Source organism: Mustela nigripes, chromosome 14, assembly GCF_022355385.1.
Source record: "Mustela nigripes isolate SB6536 chromosome 14, MUSNIG.SB6536, whole genome shotgun sequence".
Classification (NCBI taxonomy): domain Eukaryota; kingdom Metazoa; phylum Chordata; class Mammalia; order Carnivora; family Mustelidae; genus Mustela; species Mustela nigripes.
Window position 1 is genome coordinate 108,109,325 of NC_081570.1, and position 18,458 is coordinate 108,127,782.

The 18,458-nt window shown below is 43.3% G+C and overlaps 2 protein-coding genes across 2 annotated transcripts; both read left to right on the plus strand.

Moving 5' to 3' along the window:
• Window positions 1-4,591: 4,591 nt before the first annotated feature.
• On the plus strand, window positions 4,592-4,828 carry SPRR4 (small proline rich protein 4). Its single transcript, XM_059375787.1, has one exon. It carries the CDS (start codon window positions 4,592-4,594, stop codon window positions 4,826-4,828), a length of 237 nt encoding a protein of 78 aa, XP_059231770.1.
• Window positions 4,829-17,510: 12,682 nt separating this feature from the next.
• On the plus strand, window positions 17,511-17,852 carry LOC132000784 (cornifin-A). The gene is made up of 2 exons (XM_059374560.1): window positions 17,511-17,642; window positions 17,715-17,852. Exons 1-2 carry the CDS (start codon window positions 17,511-17,513, stop codon window positions 17,850-17,852), a joined length of 270 nt encoding a protein of 89 aa, XP_059230543.1.
• The last annotated feature ends 606 nt before the right edge of the window (window positions 17,853-18,458 follow it).

Below are 18,458 nucleotides of genomic sequence, written 5' to 3' on the forward strand. Positions count from 1 at the left end.
TTGTTTGTCCTGGAAGCTTTTAATCTCTCCTTCTATTTTCAATGATAGCCTCGCTGGATATAGTATTCTTGGCTGCATGTTTTTCTCGTTTAGTGCTCTGAAATATCATGCCAGCTTTTCTGGCCTGCCAGGTCTCTGTGGATAAGTCAGCTGTCAATCTAATATTTTTACCATTGTATGTTACAGACTTCTTTTCCCGGGCTGCTTTCAGGATTTTCTCTTTGTCACTGAGACTTGTAAATTTTACTATTAGGTGACGGGGTGTGAGCCTATTCTTATTGATTTTGAGGGGCATTCTCTGAACCTCCTGAATTTTGATGCTCGTTCCCTTTGCCATATTGGGGAAATTCTCCCCAATAATTCTCTCCAGTATACCTTCTGCTCCCCTCTCTCTTTCTTCTTCTTCTGGAATCCCAATTATTCTAATGTTGTTTCGTCTTATGGTGTCACTTATCTCTCGAATTCTCCCCTCGTGGTCCAGTAGCTGTTTGTCCCTCTTTTGCTCAGCTTCTTTATTCTCTGTTATTTGGTCTTCTATATCACTAATTCTTTCTTCTGCCTCATTTATCCTAGCAGTGAGAGCCTCCATTTTTGATTGCACCTCATTAATAGCTTTTTTTATTTCAACTTGGTTAGATTTTAGTTCTTTTATTTCTCCAGAAAGGGCTTTTATATCTCTCGAGAGGGTTTCTCTCATATCTTCCATGCCTTTTTCGAGCCCGGCTAGAACCTTGAGAATTCTCCTTCTGAACTCTAGATCTGACATATTACCAATGTCTGTATTGATTAGGTCCCTAGCCTTCAGTACTGCCTCTTGTTCTTTTTTTTTTTTGTGTTGAATTTTTCCGTCTTGTCATTTTGTCCAGATAAGAGTTTATGAAGGGGCAAGTAAAATACTAAAAGGGTGGCAACAACCCCAGGATAATATGCTTTAACCAAATTAGAAGAGATCCAAAATCGTGAGGGGGGAGAAAGGGGATAAAAAAAGGTTCAAAAAGGAAGAAAGAAAGAAAAAAAAAAGAAAAAAAAATTTTAAAAAAGAAAACACCTTTCAGAAAGTGGTTGTTTTTCTGTTTCCAGAATTGCTGTTCTTCTTCTCTTCGATCTGCCGATGGATTTTCAGTTGTTTGAAATCTTTAGATAAGCTATCTAGCTGATCTCCGGCTAGCTGAGTAGTCTCAGCCTGCTACTTCTCCGCCATCTTGACTCCTCCTCCGGCAGTATAGACATTTTAACAAAGTTTATTCTTCCAGTCCAAGAGCATGGAATGCTCTTCCATCTTTTTGTGTCTTCTTCAATTTACTTCATGAGTTTTCTGTAGTTCCTCAAGTACCGATCCTTTACCTCTTTGGTTAGTGTTTTCCTAGGTATCTTATGGTTCTTGGTGCTATAGTAAATGGAATCGATTCTCTAATTTCCCTTTCTGCATTTTCATTGTTAGTGAATAAGAAATCCACTGATTTCTGGACATTGACTTTGTATCCTGTCACATTGCTGAAATGCTGTATGATATCTAGTAGTTTGGGAGTGGAGTCTTTTGGGTTTTCCATATAAAGAATCATGTCATCTGCGAAGAGAGAGAGTTTGACTTCTTCATTGCCAATTTGGATACCTTTTATTTCTCTTTGTTGTCTGATTGCTGTTGCTAGGACTTCTAATACTATGTTGAACAAGAGTGGTGAAAGTGGGCATCCTTGTCTTGTTCCTGATCTCAATGGGAAGGCTGCAAGCTTTTTCCCATTCAGGATGATATTTGCTGTGGGTCTGTGAGGAGACTTTTGACTTCTCCATCTGATGTTTGAATCCCCTGAATTATCCAGACCTGAGTCCCAGTCTCATTTCTGCTGTGTGTTAGCCACATGATCTTTCCCAGCCTTACTTTCCTCATCTACAAAATGGTAACAATGACACTTGCCTTGTGGGAGCTACAAATTTACAGTGGAACGGTGGGTGTGAAGAGTAATCTCGGCACTAGGCAGTGCTCAGGGCAGTGCCAGATCTTAGAACTCAACAAATGGAAGTAAGAGCAGGGAAGGGATTCTCATTATTTTTACCAGAAGTGGCTCAAATCCATATTTTCTCTCTTCCTCTTATTTCTTCAATGGTTTTTACAACTCAAAGTCAGTGAAAAGCACCTCAGATTTGTTCTATTTTTTAAAGATTTTGAGTCCTTGAGTTTGAGAAAACACCTGAGGTAGGTGAAGTCCACTGAGCTAGATAGGGACCTGGAAGGCTGGAATCTCTGGGGGTGTTTTCCCTCAATACAGGCCAGTACAAAATTAACAAGACAGGAAACAACATGTGTTGGAGGGGATGTGGAGAAAGGGGAACCCTCTTACACTGTTGGTGGGAATGCAAGTTGGTGCAGCCTCTTTGGAGAACAGTGTGGATGGAGATTCCTCAGGAAATTAAAAATAGAACTTCCCTATGACCCTGCCATTGCACTCCTGGGTATTTACCCCAAAGATATAGATGTCGTGAAAAGAAGGGCCATCTGTACCCCAATGTCTATAGCAGCAATGGCCATGGTCACCAAACTGTGGAAAGAACCAAGATGCCCTTCAACGGACGAATGGATAAGGAAGATGTGGTCCATATACACTATGGAGTATTATGCCTCCATCAGAAAGGATGAATACCCAACTTTTGTAGCAACATGGATGGAACTGGAAGAGATGATGCTGAGTGAAATAAGTCAAGCAGAGAGAGTCAATTATCATATGTTTTCACTTATTTATGGAGCATAACAAATAGCATGCAGGACATGGGGAGTTAGGAGTTGGGAGTTGGGGTAAATTGGAAGGGGAGGTGAATTATGAGAGACCATGGACTCTGAAAAACAATCTGAGGGGTTTGAAGTGACGGGGTGGGGTGGGAGGTTGGGGTACCAGGTGGTGGGTATTATAGAGGGCAAGGATTGCATGGAACACTGGGTGTGATGAAAAAATAATGAATACTGTTATGCTGAAAATAAATAAATGAACTTAAAAAAAAAAAAAAAAACAGGCCAGTAAAGCAAGTCCTTGAAGGAAGTGCATGGGGGAGAAGTGGGTGAGGAATTCCCTGGAAGGAAGTAATCAGAACCATGCCAAGTGCCTGAGATTGGCTGGAGACCTTGTAAGGTTTCCAGCAGAGGCTGCCGTCCAACTGTGTTCAGCCTTCTTTCCTGGAGTCCTGCTTGAGCCTCTGGTAAGTGGGAATGAATTCCTCCTGCTGAGACCTGAGAGGCCCTTCCTCCTTCTCCAACAGTCTCCAGACACTTGGCAGGCTCCTGTCCTATTCTTGGGTAATCAGAGAAGTGACTTAAACCTTATTACAATTAAAGAAATGTCACACTAATTGTTACTTAGGAAATTCAGTCTCCATCCCTCACCATTGGTGGGTATGGCTAATTACCTGATTCTGGGTCTCACTCCCTGGCAAGAGTATTTTGCTCATTGAGGGGAGATATTTAGAACTGGAACTGGAGTGTGTTGTAGCAATTCTGAGTTTCCTCCAAATGTTCTCATTCTTAAAAAGCTACCTTTTCAGCCTTATGAGCAAGCCTTTTCAACCACTGCTTTTAGGTTTGCAGAAGCAGGTATGTTATATATTGCATTTTACACTGTGGTGTTCCCATGCCTCACTATCATGATGACCACCCAAAACCTATGCTTCCCTTTATAATCATGAATTTAGAAGAGAGGAAGGCTGCTTACAAACAAAACCAGAGATACATACTGGAACTGGGAAGACCTCAGAGACCTTTCCAGGTCAGCATCTTCCAAATAAGGTCATAGATGTTCAGAAAAGGCAGATTGTCCACAAGTACGCCTGGCCAGTGTGCGGCTGGTTTCGTTCTAGAATTCATGGCTTGTGCCTTCTTGACCCAGTGCTCCTACTCTGAACAAGGCCACTTCTTGTAACATCCTTCTCTTGTCCCAGACCCCTAGTGGTCTATGCGACGTTTAGTTCCCCAATTCTTCATGGAGGGCTAGAACCTCTATCCTATGGCTACAATAAATTACTAGCCTTAGCATCCCAAGGCGCGTCAGCCATGGAGTGGGGACTACAACTCAGACCTCTGAGATCTTGGAACAGGCTTTTTCCCCAACACTTACGTATCACGACACTTCCCTCTAGAACAGGGACTGCTCCTGGCCTCTACCACATGCGCTCCCATCCTTGCCAGCACCATCCACACTACTCAAGGTGGCCAGTTGACATCGTAGACCCAATGCAAGTCAACCAAGACTTCATGCCTCAATCTTATAAAATATTTGCATTACCTTTTAATCCTCAACTTAACACCTCACCTTGTTTTCTGGGAATACTGAGAAATCAATTATGTATTTAGTTAAGGCAGGAGTCTATGGGAGGATGAAGTAAGATAGGAAATCAGAATAGCAGAGCAGAAAAATGAAAGGGAGAGGATCACAATGGGCACCTGTGAATCAATCCATTGACCAATTTGAGGCTATCATTCACTTGTCATGTCCTTGGCCATTGTAAGAAAACTGCTCTAGGTGTCAGAAGAGGTGGGTGGCAGAAGGAGCCCTTTTCACGGTGTCCATTGCCTGGGTTTCTTTCAAGCCTCCCGGTTCTTGTGACAATGTCTTCTCAGTGGCAGCAGCTGAGGCAAGGCCTGCCCTGGAAGGCCCAGCAGCAGCAGCAGGTGAAGCAGCCCTGTCAGTCACCTGCTATCAGATGTCAAGAAACATGTGTACCACAAACCAAGGATCCATGTGCTCTGCAGCCCAAGAAACAATGCCCATCCAAGGGCACAGCGATCCTCACCCAGCACAAGTGTCCTGTGGCCCAGCAAGCCCCCAAGAATAAACAGAAGTAAGGGAAGACTGCCTGCCTGACATTCAGGCTACCATATGGAGCCTTCTCTTCCTCCTGTTCCTCTTCCCTCCATACCCAAGAGCTGCCTTCCTCTCCCACCACCTCCTGCCAGGGGTCCAGTGAAACATTGTCAGGATTTCTCCCCATTTAGCTTTTCCCACCCTGATTTTTCTCCCAAGTAGATATAAGTAAGCCTTATCCTTTCCAGCTTCCTGCCTGGCCACAACTAGGGCCCCATCCATGCTCCCAAAGCAAGGGAAGCATCTGAACTTCTTCTGAGGTTCTACTCTGAGTAGTGGGGACTCCAGAAGCTGAGGCGCAGCTTCTGTCTTACTGCTACCTCCAACTCCCCTACCATGCACTTTTTTCATTTACTTCCCCCCTAATAAAACTGTGCTTTGTATAATGGTGTCTTACTCCCCGTCTATGATCCATTCATTGGTTCAGAGGGGCATTTTGGGGAAATGAGTGTGCAAACACATATGTGTGGGGAATATATCCTCATGGGCATCATGGCTCATATAATTAATGATGGGGTAAAGTCAGATCCTGACACATCTTACTTAAAGGAGAGACAGAAAGTGCAGGGGCTATTTGACAAGAGTCTAAGAGACCCTTTCTAAGTAATCTTATCTACAGAAGGGCAAAGGGAAGAACAGTTTAGCTCCTACCATTAGAGGCCCCTAGGCCAACTGACAAATGTGGTTTTGGTCTCTTGGAAGTTGTCATTCTCAAAAGAAGAACTAACATATATACATGATGTTAAAGTACCTCAAAGCTCATCTATGAATATGTGCAAATGACTTTTTCATATATTTATGTGTTTTCCATTCATTTATTCATTAATTCACAATCACTCAGCCATCTAATATTTTGCAAATTCCGCTATGAGTTTGATTCTCCACTCTGCCATGCTGGTTTTCCAGAGCTCTCCCAAAAATATCTATCCTGAGTTTCAGTCTGCTCTGGAGTCACAGTCATTCCCTTACACAGGGAAAGGTTGTTGCAGGGATAGTCATGTAGAGAGTATGTGCAGTTTTACAACTGGCCTTGTCAGTTGGATTTTATGTGCCTTATAAAAGTAGTCCTATTTTTACAGCTGGCTTCCTCACTCTGGTGCAAGACTGGCTACTTATATTAGAAAGAAGCTGTTTTCTCTGTATGTAAAGAGATGAGCTGTAAAAGCAAGGTCCTGGGTGGGCAGGAACAGTCAACACACACAGCCAGAATTTCTCACTTGAGCTTTATTCTTTCTTTTTGATTTGCTCATGGAATTCTAGCTGCCACCACAGGCAAGGGAAATAATAAATTGCTTCATTTCACACGCTGGACTAAAAAGGAATTAATAACCACATTCTCTGTGTCCCTTTAAAGTTACCATTCACGGCTGATATTTCCAAGTAGTAATTACTTAACACAGTGGGTGCAGGCATTAACCAGGAATGTCAAAGTGTGGTAAAAAGAGTTAAGATTCAGAAGGGAATGTTTCTAACCCAGAGGGTACTCTGACAGTGCTCTGAGCCCCAATCTTTATATTCTGAACTCCTGTCAGGCTGGTATATCTTGGCAGACCCCTAGCCTGGTTCTTTCCTTCTAAGCGCCAACCAGATAATTGTGTGGGTTGGTTGTGTTGGTTTTTAATGCCTTCTTGAAGGCTCTGGTGAGTCCTCCCACAGACACTTAGGGTCCAGGGTTAGCAGACGGGCATAGAGCAGCTAATGTGTGGGACAGGAACTACTGAAACAAGGAGTTCCTCTACTGCAGTCTGAGTCTCAGGTTATCAGCTCGGTGGGGAAGGAGACACATCCATGCCTTCCGCACCAATGGCCAAAGACAAAGCCGTACTTCTCTGTGAATATGTGAGAACCCATTCCCTGCACAAGAAAATTTCCCCTTCTTCTTTTTCCTTTTGACTCCCTTCACTCATCTCCCCACCCCACTCTACCTTTCTCCCAGCTCTAGGAACCACCAATCTGTTTTATGCATCTATGAGCTTGGTTTGTTTGTGTTTGTATATATCATACATAGATTAAAAGATTATATGATGTTTGTTTTTGTCTGTCTGATTTATTTCACTTAACATAATGCCCTCAAGATCCATCCATGTTGTTGCAAATGGCCGGATTTCATTCTTTTCCATGGCTGAATAGTATTCTACTATGAGTGTATATATACCACAATCTCTTTATCCATTCATCTTTTAGTGGATACTTAGGTTATCTTGTAAATATCTTGTAAATTGTAAATAATGCAAGTTAGTTGTAAATAATACTGCAATAAACATGGGGATGTATATAACTTTTCAAGTTAGTGTTTTTATTTTCTTTTGATAAATACCTATAAGTGGAATTTCTGGATCATATGGTAGTTCTATTTTTAATTTTTTGAGGAAACCTCATTTTCCCATTTTGAGGAGACCCCCAATTTCCACATTGGCTGCACCAGTTTCCATTCCTACCAACAGGGTGCAAATGTTTTCCTTTTCTTTACATACTTGCCAACACTATTTTTTGTGTTGTCTTTTTTTTTTTAAAAGATTTTATTTAATTGTCAGAGAGAGAGAGAGAGACAGACACAGAGCACAAGCAGGCAGAGTGGAAGGCAGAGGCAGAGAGAGAAACAGGCTCCCCGCTGAACAAGGAGCCCAATGTGGGACTCAATCCCGGGATCCTGGGATCATGACCTGAGCTGAAGGCAGACGCTTAACCGACTGAGCCACCCAGGCATCCATTGTCTTTTCAATAATAGTTCTTCTAACAGGTATGAGGTGATATCTCATTGTGGTTTGACTTGCATGTCCTGATGATTAATTATGTTGAGAATCTTTTCATGTGCCTGTTGGCCACCTGGATGTCTTCTTTGGAAAAATATCTATTCATATCTTCCCATTTTGCAATCAAATTGTTTTTGCTATTGAGTTATAGGACTTCTTTTTATATTTTGGATATTATCACTTATCAGATACATGATTTGTAAATATCCTCTCCTATTCAGTGGGTTGACTTTTTATTTTGTTGATGGCTCCCATTGTTGTGCCGATGTCTTTTAGTCTGATATAGCCTCACTCATTTATTTTTTACTTTGTTGCCTATGCTTTTGGTGTCAGATTTTAAAAATTATTGCCAACAGCAATGTCAAGGAGCTTACTCCCCATGTTTTCTCCGAGGAGTTTTATGATTTCAGATCTTCATTCAAATCCTTAATTCATTTTATGAAATTAGACACAGACTCCCCTCACAAACATATCCCTGTGGAAAAGAAAGACAGTAAGAGAACATACAGAATGACCCCACTGATAGTTGAAGAAGGTCTCTGGACATAGTCACATTCTGTGGTTCTCTCTGTGTGCTAGATAGATGGGTGTGGCCACTTTATGAAAATTCATTGAGTTGTGTGTATTTTCCTATTTAATATTGCACTTCCAAATGTTTTCAAAGTGAATTTTAAAAGTACTCAGACAATGTTTCTATACTGACTGGTCAATGACTTTTCTCACTATTCTTGACTGATTTTCCACCCCATTCTGTCTTCAAACCCCATCCTCAACAAATCATTGAGATTGAAATAGGATTTCTGTTCTTATGAGGAAAGGAAAGTATACTTAGAAAACCTCTAAATGTGGCAGTAGGGGAGGAAGCTCACCACTCTTTCTTTGCTCTATTCCAACTCCTTATCATTCTGTTTGCCCAGAAAATCTCTCCACCTCAGAACAATGTCCCATTTGATCCCCCAAATATGCCTCTTTGGCCTAAGAATAATTTTGAGCTGGAGACAATTGGGACATAGCAAACATAGAAAAAGTCACCCATTTTCTGCAGGAGGCAGGCTATAAATTCTCCTTCTACTGGAGACAGACTCCAATGAGACCAGAGAGGGCATCAGAGGAATCTGCAAACAAACATTCCTCTTTAGTTCCCTCTTAGATATTTGCCTTCCCACAGTTTGGTGCCCTGGGAAGCCTATCCTGTCATTTCTCTACAAATGCATTGTTCTTTGTTAAAGAAGCTATACAACCCACAGTCCTGAGGTTATTTGGCTTATTCTTTGTCTTAAGTTTCTCCCTGGAGATGTGCACTGTACATATTACTAAACGGTTTTTTTTAAATCTTTTTAGTCTTTCCTTTTATTTTTTAAAGTTTCTGAGCTAAAAACCTAGAATGGCTAGAAGTACAAGTTTCCCCTACCACCCAAAAGTAAAATACTCCTGTGAAAACTTTAGTAAACTGAAATGGTATGAAGCAAAGAAGCAATGGCCACTAATTTAATATGGGATTTTTGTTTTTTTAGCATTCCCAGACCCAGAAAAATATCCTCTCTTAGGCTTTTCTGATACCTTAGGACACATCTTGCTAAAGGATGCATAAACTAAAGGGAGATGGAACACAGATACTCATGGACACAGTTTTGCAAGAACTTTAATATCCCACAAGAATTTTTCACAAGAAAATTATGGAATGTTCTGAGTCACTGCAGATGACTTGCCAATAGTTAATGTACTTCAGATCCTGGTGGCTGGATGATGAGACACTGAGTGCATTCCCAGGCAATGAGCTTGGCAGGGCTACTCAGAGTGTGCACTGCCTCTATAAGGGCTTAATACTTTAACAAAAGCTTAACACTGTTTTCGCCTTTTTCCCTTTTTTCATAAACATAACAATATTCTTCCAATTTATTTTGGTTAGTAAAAATGGAGACTGATGTAGGTCTTTGTTTAAAAAAAAATGGTAGAATGAGAACTTTTGAGAAGTGAGTGATACTTATAACTTTGCCTCACTCCTACACCAGCATAAAGTCTCCATACCATGGGCATGATGGTCTCCAGACAGGTGACATGGGACAGTCTATTGACTGACTCCAAGCCACTGGCTCTAGGACCTGCCCAGCCAAGCCAACCAGAGCCTGTCCTTTGATGATTATTTGGAGAGAGGGTTGGGTTGAAGTGTGTGTGGAAGTACTTAGCCTTCTTTAGATGGGGCATAATTGCTTCCCAAGGCTCCCAGTGACCTCAGGCTAAATACCCATATCTATCAGCATCTAGTTGCATCAACATCCATATGTGCCCAGTACTCCCCTCACCTCCTTTCCACAAAGAGGCATTCAGGGTACTGGAGCTCTCTGGTTCCAGAGAACAGGAGTTCACTTATTCTGTTAGAGAAAATGGGCAGTGTCGAAGGACTTGTTAAAAATCCACTGGTTAGAACTAAGGGTAGCTCAGATAGGGACTTTTTTTTTTTTTTTTTTTAATACCAGATGAAGTCCATTGTAATCAAGGGAGAAAAGCCATTGGGTTGAGAACCTAGTGTTCCCCGTTATTTGAAACACAGATCCCCAGGCCTTCCCTTGTTATTTCCATGCCTTTAAGACAAAAAAAAAAATGATAGTGGTACTTTTAATAAGCATAATTCTTATGCTTAGGTCAGTTGGGGAAACACCTTTCACCAATGGGTATTGGGTCTTGAACACCAGAAGGATGTTTATTTGTCCACCAGACTTCATAAAGGATGGGACTTCTACTTGACATTTGATTGTGGGTCAGAAAATATGTGTTTGATAAATGGCTAACTGACTACTTCAAAACCAAAAAAATTATAGTATGTTCTAAATCACTGGAGATGAGTTTCCAATAATGAATTTACTTCAGACCCTAGGGGGAAGAAATACACCTGATAGCTAGTATCCATCTACTATGTTGTAGTCATTAAAGGAGTTGCTTTGCATATGTAATCTCATCTAATAGCAGCTCTGGAGGCAAATATTATCATTCCTAACTTATAGGTAAGATCAACTAAGATTCATAAAGGCCTCAGTGTATCTTGTCCCTGCCACTTATTTGCCATGTAAATGTGACAGATGACTTATTCTTTTTGCTTCAGCTTTACATCTGTAGAATAGATTGAATAACTTGGTCCTAGCACTGCTATTGTGAGGATTGATGTCAAGTGCCTAAGCCAAAACCCTGTAAGTACCAATCAAACTGGAGCTATCATTATTAAGAAATGTTCCCAATATCATCCACAAATACCTAGTTAGGAGCAGAGTCAGAATTTGAAGCCAGAATTTTTATTTTCTCTGACCTATTGGTATAGATCTTCATATATACTCTGCAAACAGGAGGTGCTTTGTTTGAGAAGTGCATGGGGAACAAAGCAGGCATAGCTGAACAAATGGAAGAGAAGCCAGCAAGTACAAACAGCAGTCAACTCCAATGGGTTTTGAACTCTGTGCAGAAAATATTAAGCCATGAAGTTGTCACTGTGTCCCTTCAACAATGAAAGATGGCAAGGCAAGATGGGCATGTAGCATACCTAGGACATTAGTCTGAACCATCCAAGGTTCCATTTTAAAACTTGATACCCTCAACAAGAAAGCATCTGTGTCTTTGATCATCCATACCCAGAGAAATTATCTCAAATAGAGTCCTTTTTTATAAAAAAAATTAAGCTTTATTTTTTTTTCAGTCTTCCAAGATTCACTGTTTGTGCATCATACCCAGTGCTCCATGCAATATATGGCCTCCATAATACCCACCACCAGGCTCACCCAATCCCCTACCCCTCTCCTCTCCAAAACCCTCAATTAGTTTCTTAGAGTCCACAGTTTCTCATGGTTCATCTCCCCCTCCAATTTCCCCCATCTCCATTCTCCTCTCCTTCTCCCCATGTCCTCTGTGTTATTCCTTAATCTCCACAAGTAATTATCAACATGGATGGGACTGGAGGAGATTATGCTGAGTGAAATAAGTCAAACAGAGAGAGTCAATTATCATATGGTTTTACTTACTCATGCATCATAAGGAAATTATCTCAAATAGACAAGAGATGGCAATTGATCAGTTCAGCTATGCAAGAACATCAGGTTCCAGTTGGTGTTTGGCCTGAGAGCAGCTTATAGAATGACCAACTAGTGTTGAAAAGCCATATGGCAGAATTGTTAAGGGACTATATCCTGGTATCTCCTACCTTTTGACCTCTGGGAGAGCTTCTTAATGTTTTTCTGCCTCAATTTCCTTGTCTAGGGCATGTCTAGGCCACTGCATGATCTCCAACACCTTTAGCCACCCCCTTCACCCCAGCTTATATAATGCATGAACTGTGCACTCAGACAATATGTACACTTCAAATTTTAGTGGAAAAAAACAAGGGAGAGATAAAAGAATTGGAAAGCGCTCGCATGGTGCTCCACTGGCAAGGGGTACCCTGCACCTGGGTCCTCACACACACACACCCACACAGAGCAGAAAAAGGGAAACACACAGACAATAGGAAGAAGTTTTCATTTGATTTCTAGTGGAAAGAAAGGAAAGAATGAGAAAAAGAAGCAGAACACAGTTTTAGTCCATTCTTCCTAAGAGAGTTTGAAGCATCATTCCATTTCAACTTTACAACATTATTGCAAAGTACACATTAATATTCCCATTTTAAAGATGGGATTATCCTGGAATGTCCAGGTGGCTCAATTGGTTAAGCTTCTGACTTTGGTTCAGGTCATAATCCCAGAGTCCCCAGATTGAGTCTCACGTTGGGCTCTTTGCTCAACAAGGAGCCTGCTTCTCCCTCTGCCTGCCATTCCCCCTGCTTTCTCTCTCTCTCTCTCTCTCTCTCTCTTTCTCTCTCTCTTCTCTGACAAATAAATAAATTAAATCTTAAAAAAAGAAGACAGGAACAACAAAGGGCAAAAGGTTAGATAATCCTAGGTCTTTTCTTTTCTACCTGCCCTAAGCAAGAAAAGCCAGATGTAACTTTTTATCCCTTCATTGAGGGACTGAGAGGGGAAAAGAGGGAAGCTGAGGGGGATATGCTCTGTTCTTAGAGAGACATTGGTTTGGAGAGGCAATTGGGCATCCCAGGCTGTGGCCTGATTCTATTGCTAAACCAGCTATGAGGCCTGGGATGAGTCCCTTCCCTCCCCAGATGTCCTTTCCCCTATCTGGGACCAGGACCATGACAAGGGGAGAGGCTCTCTTGTGCTAGGACTACTGTCCGTCTCCACTTTGGCATCCATCTCTGAAAACTTCACATCTTCTGCCTGTAGGACCCAAGTGTTCAAGAGGCTTCAAAATGCTTGGTATCTGGTTTCTCTTCCCCTTATTTCACCCTCCTTTTTCAGATGGAGGGCCCCATATGCTATGGAGACTTCTTTAAAATCATCATAGCCAGAAATGAGCCACTTCTCTCAGATCCATAGCTCCTCAAGCTGACTGGGGAAGGGCATCTTACTATTGCTTGCTTCAGTGTGTTAGCGTATTTTAAACATAGCTCCCTTGATAAAATGACTAGAATTCCAATTCTACATGACAGTCTGTGCTTGCTTTGGGTCTCAGGGAAGCACAGGAGGGGGTGATGTAAGCAGGGAAGAGCCTGATCACTGAAGAACTCAGGGCTACCACCTTCCCCACTCTGCAAATGCATGGTGAGCCAGAGGCACACACTAAACTGAAGGACATTCTTGCAGCTGGTCCAGAGGGGAGCCAGGTTTTGACATGTGAAAAGCATTAGCTTCCTGTGTGCTAAAGAGGGGCTCCTATGAAATCATAGGAGATGTACTTCCCATTTTAAGACACCCCATTTCCCTCCTTTCTTAATGTGGGATATTTGTGGGGCCAGATTCACCCACTAACCCCACACGGATAGTGAAAAGGAGCTTCTCTGAAAGAGAGAACAGACTTAACACCTACCACTGAGTGAGGCTCAGATGAAGAAACAAGAATAATGTTGGGAGTCATGGAAAGTTCCAGAGGCCAGAGCCAGAGCAGCACTGGGTGGAACCAAGGGAACGCAGGTCAAGGAAGGCAGGAAATTCCAGCCAGGGCAGGGTGTCAGGTGACAGGGAAATTCCTTTGAATCTACAGCCAGGGCCCTGGGAGGGCACAGGGTACTCCACCTGCAGAGCTGGGTTTAGATCCTTCAGAGCCGAAAGGCAAGCTGGGTGACTATACAGGACAGAGGAGCAGGAAGTAGGATCCTCCAGCTAAGAATCCTACCACGTAAAGTAGCAGGTTCTGCCTGCAGCTCCTTTTGTTAGGGCAGGTTCAGGCAAAGAGAAGGAACAATCCAAGCCTGGAAGAGAGACAGAGTGAGAAGAGAGGCTTGGAGCTCAATCATGGTTATGGCATTGGCATCAGCCCAGAGGGAGGTGGTGACTAGACCGACTGACAGTGTGTGGGGGGAAGGCAGTGCCATCTGTCCTTTGTTGAGCCCTTCCTCTTCTTCCCAGCTCACCCCAAAAGATGAGGAACTCTGGGCCTCTCTTTACAAATAGTGCCATTCATTCATTCATTCATTCATTCATTCATCCATTCAGTCAGTTAGTCAATCATTCTATAATTGCCAGCTTGCTGAGCAGCTACTACCCACCAGGCACCATGTAAGGATGTAGATGAGCTAATGGCCATAAGCACAGAGGGAGAGGCTGATCCAGGACTCAAGTTCACAGGAGGTGACCCAGCTGAAGCCAACATGTGCTCCACAAACACTTAGGAGTATGTTTGAGGCCAGGGGAGGGGAATGAGGAGGAGGAGCTATCCACACATCTGGGTTCTAAACATGATTTGGATTTTCCAAAGGCCACACCTAGTAACATGTGTTTTGAGGACATCACTGAACCAGTGACTTCAGTTTCATGTTATGTCGATCACAAGAAGTTACTGGTTTATAAAGACTCAGGGGATCCCTGTTCTTACGTTCTCAGGAAAGAAAAGTCTCTGACAAGGAGAATCTTGAGGATCAGACCATCATGGAGGGAAGACCTACCTGGGCAGGAGCTTTGGAGGCTGCTCACCTCCTGCCAATCTCAGTGTCATTACTAATCAAGGAACTCTGTCACTATGTCATCCTGGGGCTTCCTCCAAAGTAAAAGCAACTCTGGCTCAAAATAGGCATTTTAGCCTTTCCTTTCCCTTCTCAGACTCTGGTCCAGTGGATGATGATATGCTGAATGAGTCTCTTATTTCCACCTATGCTAATTCATGGCCCTCCTACTTTCAACAGAGATGGAAATACTTACTGTTAATCCCAAGGCCACTTGAAGCATTAAGTGGCTTTATTCCTACCTAAGAAGATTCATCTTAGCAAAGATTAAGGATTGACCCAAAAGGGAAGGCTTTTTTCTTCTAACTTTGTCCATCATACAAAGCTCTCCCGGGACTGAGTGGACCCAACTGCAAGCCAGGAAGTCTGAATTCCTCTTTCCACCTGTCATTATTTTCCTGCCTTGGCTTAATTTCTTCTATGGGCATTAAGAGTAGGGAGGCATTAAAAAAAGAAGGACATAGGGCTTCCCTGTAAACTTCATTTTTTCACAGGGATTGTTATTTGACCTTGAGGGAGTTATTTCACCTCTTCAAAGCCTCAAATTCCTCAGCCGTTACATGAAGAGTATGGACTGAGGCACTCTGAGAGCCATTAAACTAGTGACTTTTAAGTAGGATGTGGTTCTGGTGCTAGGTAGTTTCCAGTCTGTTGAGGGAAGTGGCCTTTACACTTAGATAGCTCCCAGAATGAAACATGCCTGGCACGTACTAGGGCCTCTCTTAATGTTGAATGAATGTGGAAACAAATATCACCATGCAAGTGCTACTTTTTTGAGCAGGCATGGCTCTGATGTTTAGAGCCCTAGGAGATACAGAGGCAAGAGAGGATGAAAACACTGCAGTCAACAAGACCTCCAGGACTCAGGGCTGGGACTGGAAGTGGCCAAGGAAGGGTTGGGAGTGGGCTCAACATGGGGGTCCATGGATGGGCTTGGGCAAGGGACTGAAATAGAAGTTTTCCAGGTTTTTCAGAGGTGTGTAGGTAGTATATAGTTGGATTAGGAAGGAAGGGCTAGAGCAAGAAGGCTGGGTGGAGTGGAGGGACATGTTATCCCAAAAAAGGAATTAGCCCTTGAAAATTTCTGAAGTAGGAAAGGGGTGAAGGTGTGGTTGGTGAGGGCAAAGCAGGTTTACCCAGATTAACAACCAGTCAGGGCAGGGTGGAGTTGGGGGGTGGTTAATTAAGTAATCTGAATGTGTACAGTTCAGTGGAGTTAGGAGAAGATGGAGGAAATGGATTGGATCCCCAGACAAGAAGTCTAATCAGTCACTTGATGACCTCTAACATCTACCTTTATAGGCAGACAACTGTTGTCCATCTCGGGTCCTCTATACACCTCTCCTACTTGTTAATGTGCCGAAATGTATTTTAACCTACAAAACAAGAGTAACAATACCCTCAAGAGAAGAGAGAGCAAGAAGATAGCCAGGTGGAAAAAGGACTCAGATATTCCTCCAAGTTTAACTCATTAATCCCTTCAGGAAACCTGTGGCTCACACCTCCCCCAACACAAGCCCTATGCCTAGTCTAAGGGGGAGGGTGGCACTAGAAATTAGACATTGGTGACATCATCGTCACACAGCCAGTGCCAAAAAATATCAAGTGGGTGGTTTTCATCATAAAAGCTGATCCAACTGGTAATTGAGGGGAGTAAGGTGACTCATGTTTGATGGGTAAGGAATGAAAACAGAGGGGGCCTGGGGTGATTCTGTTTCCTTGAGGCAGGGCTCATTCATCCTATAAAAAGCCAGCTGCCCGCTGACTTCACATAAGACCAGAGCAACCAGACACCCCATTCTCGGTGTACAGGTAAGTCTCTGATTGGAACCAATTTGAAATTCATGTTTGCTTTTTTCATTATTAGAAACTGGACAAAGGAAAACATGTGTAAGAGGGCTGATGAGGATATTAATTAGAGACACAACACTGGGCATTTTAGATTAAAGCACAGTTTGGGTGTGAGGGGAGTTAGTGGCAGGTAAGTCTGCCACTTTAATGAACAGCTGTGGGACTGGGGACCAGGGTGGGGACAGGTTTATACAAGTACCAACAGTGAGTTAGTGGCAGGGTTGTGACTAGGACTCTCAGGCCTGGGCACTTTCAACAACACCACTATTTTCTCTGTTTATGACATTTAATAAAAATGTTAATTCATGAGATGGGTTGCTACTATGCACTTGTTATGTTTCAGGCACCGTGTTAGGTATTTTAGGTAAATCAGACCGTTATGGATCTCATTCTGCAAGCTCACAGCCTATCAGGGAAGATAATGCATGCTCATACACAGATGAAATGCAAAGCAGATAGTGATTGATATGGGAACAGAGAGATAGGCAAGGACTATTTGGGGGAACCATGTCCAGTATCTCCTGCTGATCATGCAAGATGTGAGCTACAATGGAGGCATATTTGAATAAGCAGAAATGGGAAGGAGAGTACTTCAGAGCAGACAGTATAAGCAAAGGCAGAGTGAGATCACAGGAGCTGAGATTCACAGAGGCATTTTTGTAAGCCATAGGTGGGCTGCACGGTCCTGGGGGTGGGTAGACTTGTTGTTTCTATAACGTCATTTTCCAAAAGACCTCAGTATGGTCCTGGGTACTTGTCAATGAGGGCTATGACATGCCTGGGGAAGAAAGGTTGCTGGGGAATAAGCCCCTCTGAAATGGAGCTGAACAAATTGACTTTAATTCCTCCTCCTGAACGGGCCCAGAAATTATCAAAGCATATTTTACTTTTCAAGTGTGTGTAGGGGTGGTCAGCCAGAGGAGGTGAGTGGCTGTAAAGAAACATTTGGCATTGAACTGCCTTCCATCCTAGATAATCCCTGGTCATATTATCTGTTCTTTGTGTAGGTCCAGCCTCCTGTGAAGCATGAGTTCCCACCAGCAGAAGCAGCCCTGTACCCCTCCCCCCCAGCCTCAGCAGCAGCAGGTGAAACAGCCCTGCCAGCCTCCACCCCAGGAACCATGTGCCCCCAAAACCAAGGAGCCATGCCACACCAAGGTTCCAGAGCCCAGCCACACCAAGGCTCCAGAGCCCTGCCACACCAAGGTTCCAGAGCCCTGCCACCCCAAGGCTCCAGAGCCCTGCCACCCCAAAGCTTCAGAGCCATGCCATCCCAAAGTTCCTGAACCCTGCCATCCCAATGTTCCTGAGCCATGTCCCTCAACGGTCACGCCAGCACCAGCTCAGCAGAAGACCAAGCAGAAGTAATGGAGTCCACAGTCAAGCAAGCCCTGGGGAGCCAAACACCGAATGCTGAATCCCCTCTCCCATTCTGCTTCTGTGTCTTACTTACAATTAGCATGCTGTCACCCTGAGTCATACCCTCCCTCTTCACATCCTCTACAAAGATTTCCCTCCCATTGCTCTGCAGTGCTCTGAGCCTCTGAATGAAGCTAAGAGTCTCACTGGCGAGCTACTCTTTTAACTGCTTAGGGCTTACCCAAAGAGAGGCCTGGGGATCAAGTGGATCTTTTCTGCCCTGTCCCCATTAAATCACTTTTAACTCCATAGCTGGCTGTGCTTGTCATTGGCTGACTCAACTTTTTCATTGTTCTCTCATCAGGAAGCAGTAAAGGGCCTGGCACAGGCACTGAGAGCATGGGTGCATGTGTGTGTGTGTGTGGTGGGGGGTTTGGCGCTGGCAATGGGTCAAGGACACCCAGAGCCTGTTACTTTGGGCAGCCTTAGCTAGAGCAGGGTTTCTTTTGCACCTGATTGAGTCTTATCTGAGTATAGATGGTACCTGTCTCAAACATCTCTGACTCAATCCTGGACCCCAAGTTGCCCTTTTTCTGTTTGGTTTATTTCTTTATT